An 11,506-nucleotide genomic window follows, 5' to 3' on the forward strand; every position below is an offset into this window, starting at 1 on the left:
AGATCCTAGACACACTGAGTGAGCTGCAGAGAGAAGAGGTGGGTGGCAGTTCAGGGGAGCCCCAAAAACCTACTCCTCACCCAGACCCTCAGTGTGCTGTGGCAGTTTGAAGACGCCCTTCAGGAAGAGAATGGATAGTAGTTGAGGCTGTATCTGCTTCAGTGAAGTGAGCAAGTCCTGGAATTTATCCTGCCTCTTAGGAGGGTGCACCTGGAGCAGCAGCTACTCTTTGGTGTCCCCAGCCTCCTTATCAAGCTGTTGCCACTTGCCTGGGCTCAGAGCTCCCACTGCCTTGAAGCATGGCCCCCACCTTGGTCATGACCTGGGCCAGGGTCTGAGGCCAAATGCCTAGCAGTTCCTGGTGCTGTGTCACTATGCTGTCTGACCAACCTGCCTCACCTTGCCCAGCTCTGGGGAATGGTACCAGGGCTATCAGAGACCTTAGTGCTATGGGCTGAAATGGGTGACTTCTTAGGGTACTCATAGTCCCCAGACAACAGGGGCAATGGGCTGGAGTCTATGGGCCTGGGTCACCAGAGTTCTAGTGGTGTTCAACAGGTACATCTTGGGATCCTAGGCATAGCCAAGATGACTGAAAAGGGAGGAAGATTGGAAGAGGAGGAGGAGGTGGAGAATACAGAAGGGACCCTGTTGGGGATGGTAGCCAGGTGGGCCTTAATGAGCAAAATCTTATTTAAAAACTTATGATAATGTATAATACAGAGGAACAACAGTAAAATGATGTTTAGAATGATTTATTTTGAGTATAAGATGCAAAGGTCATCTCCTTAATTTCTTGGCTACCTATAGTGGGTGAGGTTTAAACTCTATTCATCCCAAATGTCAGCCTACTCACTGGTTGAAATTGGCACAGCTCTAACTATCACTATTCCCAGACCACTGTACAGATTCGGCAGGATTCTGTGTTAGGCTTGTGCTTGACCACCACAGCTCTCCCTTACCACACACAGCAATAACTTCATATATTGTCTTGTTGGAGGAAATGAAGTCTCTTCCATGATCTATCTTGAATTGTTGTCATGGAGTTGTTTATCATGAGAGCAGGAACGCCTTGACAAGAGATTTCCCATTTTCACAATATCTTTTACTACATTTACTATTTATACTTTTTATTCTACTAACAAATAAATGACTTTTGTGGGGTGTTTTTTTTTTTGTTCTACTTATCTGGAGTTAATGTTATCATAAATACTGACAGAAGAGGAAATATTGATAACTACGAAGTTGGCACTTCCTTTTTGCATGGAAACTTGTCATTATGAGGGCTTTAAAAGATTGTCAGAGTTTTTGGCCAAACACCCTAATTGTCTTGAGAGAACTCTCATCCAGTGATTGGTGGAAGCAGATGCAGAGATCCACAGCCAAGTGCCAGGTGAAGCTCCAGGAGTCTCAACAGTTGAGAGAGAGGGCGGATTATATGAGCAAGAGATATCGAGACCCTGATGGAAAAATCACAGGGACAAATAGCCAAACTAGTGGAAACACATGAACTGTGAGGCAATAGCTGAGGATCCTCCATGGAACTGGACCAGGATGCGTGAGACAGTTGATGAGCTTGAGCTGTTTAGGAGGCCCCCAGGCAGTGGGACTGGGAACTGTCCTTGGTGCATGATCTGGCTTTTTGTAACCTAGAACCTATGCTGAGACACTTTGCTCAGCCTTGGTGCAGGGAGGAGGGGACTGGACCTGCCTCAACTGAATCTACCAGGCTGGGCTGAATCCCCTTGATTTGGAGGAGTAGGAATGGGGGGTGGATTGGGAGGAGGATGGGGCGGGGGGGAGGAGGGAGGATAGGGGAATCTGTGGCTGATATGTGAAATTATTAATTATAAAATAAAAATATTTACTAAAAATATAAAAAAGATCATACAGGTATCTCTGAACTGAGAACTTGGCCACAGGCAAGGGGGAAGAAACATTCAGCTCAGATTTCAAAATAAATTCAACAGAAGGACAATTCAGTGCAACTATTCATTCCCAGCCAGTTCCTCTTTACTCTCCTGTTCTACTTTATATGATAAGTGCATTTTACTTTCACGTCCCTTTTGAAGAAAGAGAATGCAATACATTTTCATAGAGAAATGGAATCAGAGCTCAAGTGGTTTCATTTTATTAGGATTGTTCTCACAAAATCACACAGACCTATTGCTTTTGCTGCTCATCATCTCCATATTCTCTGTGGCCTTGCTTGGCAACTCAGCAATGATCCACCTCATTCCTGTGAATCCCAGGCTCCACACCACCATGTACTTTCTGCTCAGTCAGCTCTCTCTCATGGACCTGATGCATATTTCTACCACTGTTCCCAAGATGGCATTCAACTTCCTCTCTGGCCAGAAAAGCATTACCTTACTGGACTGTGGAGTACAATCCTTTTTCTTTCTGACCATGGCAGGTTCTGAGGGCTTATTCCTGGCCTCCATGGCCTATGACCGTTTTGTGGAGGGAACTGAGCCTCACCAACCATTATAGGATTTTCACAAGTTGTCATGTAACTTCCTGAAATTCTGGGCCATTACTTCACAAGGGGTTCTTGCTGGGAGTTTGTTCTTGATGATAGGCTTCTGGGGGAGAAGCAGAAGGAGGCGTGAGACAGAGATCTGTGGTTGGCATGTAAAATGAATTTTTAAAAACATGTTTAGAAAAAGACTTAAAAAAGAAAACAAAAGCCAGACAAAAAAGATTCAAGGATAGAAAGATGCTGGAGTGTTCAGTGTCACTTGCCTGCAGGGACAGGGACAGAAAAATCCAAGTCCAAGTCGGAGATGAAACAGGAGCCATATCTATCTGTGTCAGGAGACACTGGCAGGTACTGTGAGTGGAACTGGAGGCAAGTGGGTTCTTGGTGAGGAACAGCAGTCTGACTTCTGTGTGGATAAATTCATCTAACCACAGGACAAGGCAATGGGCTTTCCTCACACTTGCCATCTCTGATGACTGTGTTTATATAACACTGCTTTCCATCTAAGTGGAAATGTGATCCAACTGGGTAAATGACTGTGATACTGAGAAATGCCTGACTATGGCCTTGAGTATAAACCCATCACAAGAAAATATGTTCATCATGAATGTTAGCCCAAAAAGATAATTTGTTTTGTAAGTCAAAAATGGTTATCTATTTTCAACATATGTCACGGTCTTACTTATCCTTTTCTCCTTTCTCCTTAATAACCGAATCCCAACTGTGAGTATGCCCACTGTGTCTTTGTAGAGTGGGTTCATTTACCTTGTGCTACAGTAGCAGTAACAACAACTGTAAAGGCATGCAGCAGAAGCAGCTGTAGAAGAGGCTGTAGCCTCTGGAGAGGAAGCAGGAGCACGAGAAGCAGAAACAGCAGAAGCAGGAGCAACAGCAACAGACGTGGAAGTGGAAACAGAGTCAGAAGCAACAGTTGAAGTGTTTCTGTGACCAGAGTTCTCTAGAGTGTCCTCTGGTTCCTGGAGTCAGTACTTACTCTCTTCTTGAGCCTTTAAGGACAATTTGAGATGTGTTATTTTTCATAAAAAGGGAATGTTACACGGTCATTCATTTTATCACTTGTCAATGCCGTGTTCTCAATTTTAGTCCACAAATATCTGTGTATTCCTTTCAGTTTTATCATTAGAGACCACTAACATTTTTAACCTCTGCTTCATTTCTACTTGAGTAAAAGACCCATGGTTTCATAAATCTCAAAAGCAGATATGACCATCTGGCTTTAAAAAAATCTGCACTTTGTTACCTAACACATTCATTTCCAACATGATGGGAAGAGGTAAACAGAAAAGGTCAAAATGTGTCCTCTCCAGTGTGCACGACCTGGTTGTTTAACAGCCAGATTGAGAGAATGTGACAATGAAGGGCTTCTAGAAGGAAAGGAACCTCTCCCTTCTGCACTCCATGTCATGGGGAACTTACATTGCCTCCTTGCTAACCAGCTTTCCTCATAACTCTCCAGAAGTCAGGTTTCCCATTCCAGGAATTTCTCCTGGGACTCAAGGAAATTCCTTTAGGAATTCTCTGAAGGTTTTGAAATGCCTCAGTACTTCCATGTTGGAAAGTGAGTGTTTTTCTCCTGCTAAAGTATTATGTCCAGAAGGTAATAGTATTATAGAAATTTATGTGAGGTATGATTCTCCACAAGTGCCTGCATCTCCTTATTCCAAGAAGTGATAGACTTAATGATAATAGGAAGGACAGTTTTTATAAGCAAGGGACATCGAGGTCATGATGGGAAAAAGTACAGAGATAATCAACCAAGCTAGTGGAAACGCATGAACTGTGGACCAATAGCTGAGGACCCTCATGAGCCTTCACCCAGTGACTGATGGGAGCAATGCAAAGATCCACAGCTGAGGGCCAGGCCGAGCTCTGGGAGTCCAATCGATGGGACAGAAGAGAGATTCTATGAGCAAGGGACATTGAGATCATGGTGGGAAAATGTATAGAGATGGACAGCCAAACTAGTTAAAACACATGAACTGTGGACCAATATCTGTGGAGCCCCCATGTTACTGGACTAGGCCCTCTGGATATGCGGCATAGTTGTTTAGCTTGAACTATCTGGTGGGTTCCCAGGCAGTGCGATCAGGATCCATCCCTGGTGCACGAGTGGGCTTTGTGGAGCCCAGTGCCTATGATGGGACACTTTTTGCAGCCTTGGTGCAGGGAGGAGGGGCTTAGACCTGCCCCAGCTGAATGTACCAGGCTCTGCTGACTTCCCATGGGAGACTATGCATTGGAGGAGGTGGGAAGGGGAGGTGAGTGTTTGCGGGGGTGGGGGGTGGGAGGCTGTGGGGCGGGAGGAGGGAGGAGAGGAGGAATCTGTGGTTGGTATGTAAAAGGAATAGAAAATTTAATAAAATAAAAAATAAACATCTTCCTAGTATGGAGCCTACAGAAATTACTGCCAGAAGATAATATTCAGCTTGATTGATTTAAATTGATGACCACTGGCAGATTGCATTAGCATGTTACATGGGATCTGTAGATAATCACTACTCAGTACATCAGCTTTTAAGAGTTTTTGAAGATACTCAATGGGTTTGAGCTAAAATTGCATCTAAAAATCTATCTATAGAGTTTGCTCATAGTGATTTTACACATTGTTCTTCAAAAAGACAAGGAGCATATATTTTATACACAAATTTCCCACATTCCACAGAATGGATAGTACCTTTTCCTGACTGTACAACTCAACAGTCAAAACTTAATATATTCCATCAGTTTTTATTAGACATTGCTCAGTCATGTTTTTTTTTTAAACTCACCATGTTCCCATGTCATTCTGGCTACCCCATGCCAAACAGACCTGGCTGACTCATTCAGCTCACACATTAGGCCTAACTGGACTCTAATAGAGTTAAGTCCGAGCTGGACATCATCAGCTGGGGTTTATATTAGAAATAAGCCAGGGCTGCAGATATGGCTCAGCAGTTAACTAGCTGGCTGCTTTCCAGAGGGCCCAGATTCAATCCTCATCTCCCACATTGGAGCACAATACTGTTATTAATTCCAGTTCCCGGGTATCTGACACCTTCACACAGATAAATATGCAGGCAAAATGCCAATACGCATAAAAATAATTAAATGTTTAAAAAAACTGGGCAGTGGTGGTGCACACTTTTGATCCCAGTACTCAGGAGGCAGAGGCAGGAAAATCATTGTGAATTGGAGGCCAGCCTGATCTACAGAGCAATTTCTAGCACAGCCAGGGCAACACAGAGAAACTGTGTATTGAAAAACTGTACAGGAGGAGGAGGAGGAGGAGGAGGAAGGAGATGAGAATGAGAATGATGAGAAGGTAGAAGAGAAGGAGGTGGAGGAGAGGGAGCAAGAGGAGGAGGAGGAGGAAGAGGAGGAGGAGGAGAAAGAGCAGAGGAGAAAACAAGCCAGGCTGGGAAAACAGCTCACTGGGTAAAGTGCTTTCCACACAAGCGTGAATCCTACATTTGAAACCCAGAACCCATGTAAAGCTGAGTGTGGAAGCTGTTGTATCTCTAATCCTAGTGTTCCTATGGACACAGAGACAAGAGAACCAATAGAAACACAGCCCAGGTTTCCAGGCAAACTCAGTAGCAAACACAATAAAGAGGAGCAACTTGGATGGCTCAGCTGGTGAAAGAACTTGCCATGAAGCCTGATGACCTAAGTTTGTTCCTGGAAACTGGTGTAAGTTGGAAGGAGAGGATAGATTCCCAAGGTTCTCCTTTGATCTCCACATGCAAGCAATGGCATGCACACACCTCTCCCTATACAGACTAAAAATACATTCCAAAGAGGCCCAGTCTCTTGGTAGAAGGTAAGAAGCAATACCTGAGACCATCCACTGACCACAACACCCATGCTCACACACAAACTCATATGAATACATATGCACACATATCACACACATAACACACACACACACACACACACACACACACACACACACACACACACACACACACACACACCACTGTTTAAACAACAACAAAATTCCCCAGCTATCCTGCACTGTCTCACAACTCATTCAGGCATATTTAAAATACTACCTGGTAGACATGAATTTTCAAGTTTGACACTAACTTCAGTGGCCCAGCAGAAATGGACCTAGACCAGAATGTCCAAGTGTGAAGTTCTAGTCATCTAGCTTTGGTAATCATCTGGAGCTGGAAGTCTTTATGCATGCTTTAGGAAAACACATTGAAGTCATCACTGCTCCGTATAAAGTCTTGGTCAATTCTTACCTCATCCCTTTACCTTCTCTCATTCTAGAACTGTCTTGAGCCCCATGACCATGGCTATGACAATGAAGTATCCCAGCACTGGTGTCATTGTGGGATGTGGCTAATCTGAGCATCTTTAGCCCTTCTAACACTGGAGCCTCTATCTAAGCTGGGTGTGTTTCATTTTGCTTGCTGTCTGTCTTCCAGGGAGATGGAAGCAGTGTGAGGTTTGATTTGTTGTCTAGTGCTCATCCTCAATGCTATCTTGGGCCTGCTGTACAGTAAGCACTTTAAACATGCAAGTCACAAGTAGGACATGGTGGCCCATGCCTTTGATGTTAACACTCAGAAGGCAGCGGCAGGTAGATGTCTGTGAATTTGAGACTTACTTGGTCTATAGACCGAGTTCCAGGACAGTCACAGCTACATAGTAAGACATTATCTTCAAAAACAAACAAAACAAAGAAAGAAAAAGTGTGTTGGAGAGTTGGATCAGCAGTTAGGAGCACTGGCTTCTATTGTAGAGGATGAGGGTTTAAGTCCTAGCCACCATACTGAGGTTCAAACACACTCTTCCAGCCTCCTCAGGCACCAGGAACACATGCATGAATCAAACATACCTGCAGGAAAAACACACAAATACGTAAAAAATGAAATAAATATTAAAAAAGGAAAAAAAAATTAAAATAGTATACAAATGCAAGTCAGGGGCTTATGAAATGGCTGAGCAGGTAAAGACTTGTTACACAAATCTGGACACATAAGTTCAATCCCCAGAATTTTCTTAAACGTGGAGTGAAAAGAAATGAGACTGAACAAAGTTGTCTTTTGACCTCCACATGTGCTCATATACAGAATAAAATTTTGTAAAAATAAGAAAGACTTCCGGTGCTCCACTCCGGGCCTAGCCATGGATGTCTGCATCCAGATTCCTCAGTCCTTGGATGGGGTTTCTGGCACAACTATTAGGGTGTTTGGCCATCCCATCACCAGAGTAGGTCAGTTTGGGCTGTCTCTCGACCATTGCCAGCAGTCTTTTGTGGGGGTATCTTTGTGGATTTCTGTGGGCCTCTTTAGCATTTTGTTTCTTCCTTTTCTCATGTGGTCTTCATTTACCATGGTCTCCTATTCCTTGTTCTCCCTCTCTGTTCTTGATCCAGCTGGGATCTCCCGCTCTCTTTCCCTCGACACTCGCCCTTCATTGCTCCCAGGTTGTTCATGAAGATCTCAGCCATTTAGAAAGAGGAGGGTTTATATGAGCGAAAATTGTTGAAACTAAGGTTTGATAAAGCACAGGGACAAATAGCCAAACAAATGGAAACACATGAACTATGAACCAAATGCTGAGGGGCCCCCTACTGGATCAGGCCCTCTGAATAGCTGAGACAGTTGATTGGCTTGATCTGTTTGGGAGGCATCTAGGCAGTGGTACCAGATCCTGGGCTTGTTGCATGAGTTAGCTGTTTGAAACCTGGGACTTATGCAGGGACGCTTGGCTCAATCTGGGAGGAGGGGACTGAACCTGCCTGGACTGAGTCTACCAGGTCGATCTCAGTCCTCGGGGAAGGCTTTGCCCTGGATGAGGTGGGAATGGGGGGTAGGCTGGGGGGAAGGGGAGGGGGGCAGGAAGGGGGAGAACAAGGGAATCTGTGGCTGTTATGTAGAACTGAATGGTATAGTAAAATAAAATAAAATTAAATAAAAAAAAGAAAAAATAAGGAGAAAAGAAATTTTCAAAAAGGAACAGAAAAGAACTGTCAAATCAGATTGGAGGTATTTCTCTGTGATAGAGAACATAGAAGGGCCTGTTTCCATTCTCAGCACCAAAAATATTCACACTAAAATGTGGAAGGAAGTGAATTCAAGCTCCAATTTCCCCCGAATTTAGTATCAAGGTGAGGGTCCTGGAGCCCAGAAGACCTGTCTAGAATCCCTGTCTAATTGTCCGAGGTCTCTATATTGTCCCTCATCTGACCTGGAGCCAAGATCAGGTGGCCACTTTGCTGCAGAATCCCCCTAATCAAGGACTACACAAACCTGAAGCCTCTTATCCTTTAACTTTTCATAAAGGCCCCTTCACAATATTGCCAGAGAGGGTGCTTCATAGGGCTAGATCCAGGACAATAGGTAGTGACACTTCCTCCCTTCTTCCCACATTTCTGCCCACAAACCTGGCCCCCAACACAAGAATCAGAGTCAAATGCTTCTAGCATAGACCACTATGATCATCCTCTCCATTTCCTTCTTCACTTGTTTCTTGGTGAGGAGGGTTGGGTGGGATGATGGCTCCATTGCAGTCTCTGAGGGGAGATGAACACAAGTGAACTTGCATAGTGACAAGGCATAGAGGATGGACAGACCAGCCTGAGGCTCAAAACAGAAAGATCATGTCTGGAACCAAGTGACAACCCAAACATATTGGGCCAGGCTGAGATCACCACTCTGTGGATCTTAGCTTTCCAGTCACTCTGTACAGATGTGGCTGTGTAAACAGTCAGGGTTTTTTTCTGTGTCCCTACAGATGCTTCAGGAGAACAAAGACCACCTCTTCAGGCATATTCTCAGAGGCACAGGATGCAACATGGTCCAGAGCCCCGAAGTCTGCCTGTGGCTTCAGCAGCCAGGAGAAAAATGGCACAATGAACAAGCACTCAGGTATTGTGCTCCAGCTCCTCTGCCCCATTACTGGAAAGCCCAGCTCAAGCCCACCTCCTCCAGGAAGCTCCCCATCTCCTGCCCACCACTCACTGTGCCTTCTCCAGAATCATTTTTTTGTTCCTGTTTTACTGAAACTGAAGGCCATCTTCCTTCTTTCTCTCTCTGGTCTCCAGACATTCTCCATTCTGTCTCCCAAGTAGACTCCTCAGTCTTGACTGCATGTCTAATGATGTACCCTATAGGCACTGAAGGAATGCTCTAAGTCAGCTGGAGTGCTACAACATTGTGAGATCACAGGGGATGCCAACAGCTCTCCAGGATACAATAGAACTTCCAGAGAAGGAACTACTGATGTCATGGGGAACAACTTTTGCCACCTTGCTAATTCATTCTCCCTGAACTGACCAGAAGCCCAGGTTCTCTTTCCAGGAGCCTCTCTTGGAACATAGCGGAATCCATTCAGCACTTCCTCCTTCCAAAGCCAGACTTCCCTTAGCTTCATTGGAAGGGCCATAGTACATCCCAAGTTGGGAACTTAGCTATACTATCCAAACACTGCCCAAGAATGTCTCATTCCTTCCTCAGTATCCCTCTATTCATCAACAAGAGCAATTAAATATTATTGAACCACAGATGATACCCCAACTCCTTTCATTCAGAGTTCTAATTAGAATGGAGTTCAGACACTGATATTCTTGATGAATACTTTGGTATACTTCCCAATGCCCAGATTTGTTATAGGACTGGGTGTAGACAAGCAATGTGTTGCTGTCAGTAAGAGGTCCTGGCAAAGACCTCTGACCATAAGAGACTTTAGAGGAACCACTCCTCTTCTTACTCAAGATTGCTAAAGATGGTGTACAATCTTCAATTGGGATCCACAGGCTACAGAGCCCTTCAAAAGGGACTCATATTACTAAGAAACTACAAGTTTCTATTTCCTTTGCTTTTAAGGCAGTTAAATTCAAATAGAAAGTGCCTAGCCAGGGACTAGCCACCCCACCCTGGACCTCACATCCTAGCTACTTTTCCAGGAATGCTTTGAAGCTGTTTTTCTTCATTCTACAGCTTCTGTTTTCAAAGTAAAATAACAACTAACACTGTATGTCTCTCAGACAGAACAAATAAATAACAGTAATGTATTTACATGAGTTCATCAGTGGCAAATCCAGCCTAACTGAGGAGTTGGGAACCAAGACTGTGTCCTGTCCTCTGTAGGCCTAGACAGAGGGAGGAGCAGGCTCATGTTAACATCCTCTGCATAGACAGAGGTGGAATGAACACTGACCAGGCTGAACTACCGTCCTGAGCCCCTGCAGGTATGGTTACAAGCAGACTCCTAGTTAACATTCCAAGGAGCTCCTGTGGAGGCCATGGCCTTTGTCTGACCCTGTGCACCATTTAAAGATCAAGCAGGCATCTGTCCAAGGGATACAAAGTTCTTCCATTCAGCCATTGACAGGACAAGGAGGCAAGGTCAGGAAAGGTGACGTCCTGCCATAAAATATGTGACAAAAATAATGTAGAATTCACCTGAATTAAAATCAGGGGCCACCTGTGAGTTTTGGGGGGTCTATGTTAATGTTATGTAATAGCTTGAAGAGCGAAGTTCTTATATTCATTGGATTTCTGATGATAATGCACTTGGAAATGCCTGCAACCACCCTGAACAGAGGTCAGGGAGCTGGATTCCCAGAGTGGAGGGACATGACTGAAGCAGGATTGCAGACTTGGGGGTCTGTAGTCCAGCTCTATCACATACCACCTGGCTGAACTTGGCTCATCATTTTCCTTCCCATGTATATACCTTAGGGGGATGGCCAAGGAGCATTGGCTCTGGAATGACAGTGTCTGCCTCAGACCAGAAGGTCACCAGAAGTCAATTCAGCTCAGGCCAGTTCTCTGCAACAGGAGTAAAGATCAGGAGATAGACAGGCTTTGAGAGTGTGCTTAGGCAGCAGGATCTCTGCACATTATCACGAGATGGTGACTTTGCCATCTGTCTCCTAAGCTTAGTGCCCAGAAGAAAAGATGCCAATGGGGCTGGAAGTTCAGGTCCAGGGGCAGCCTTGTCCTTATCAGAACTGAAAGTAAACTGCAAAAACTCTGGCTTTGGTGTCCAGGGTTTCGGCACCAAAAT

General features: G+C 44.6%; 1 protein-coding gene across 1 annotated transcript in view; it reads right to left on the reverse strand.

Moving 5' to 3' along the window:
- Positions 1-9,626, reverse strand: part of LOC121826654 (disks large homolog 5-like) — a 42,707-nt gene extending 33,081 nt beyond the window's left edge. The window contains exons 1-5 of the mRNA XM_076544227.1: positions 9,457-9,626; positions 7,825-9,008; positions 7,098-7,328; positions 3,248-3,489; positions 2,370-2,585 (exon numbers count right to left, since the gene is read on the reverse strand). Coding sequence (XP_076400342.1) covers positions 2,370-2,444 — 75 coding nt within the window. The 5' untranslated portion in view covers positions 2,445-2,585; positions 3,248-3,489; positions 7,098-7,328; positions 7,825-9,008; positions 9,457-9,626. The remainder of the gene's footprint in view (positions 1-2,369; positions 2,586-3,247; positions 3,490-7,097; positions 7,329-7,824; positions 9,009-9,456) is intronic.
- Between the last annotated feature and the right edge of the window lie 1,880 nt (positions 9,627-11,506).

This window comes from Peromyscus maniculatus, chromosome 9 (genome assembly GCF_049852395.1).
Source record: "Peromyscus maniculatus bairdii isolate BWxNUB_F1_BW_parent chromosome 9, HU_Pman_BW_mat_3.1, whole genome shotgun sequence".
Classification (NCBI taxonomy): domain Eukaryota; kingdom Metazoa; phylum Chordata; class Mammalia; order Rodentia; family Cricetidae; genus Peromyscus; species Peromyscus maniculatus.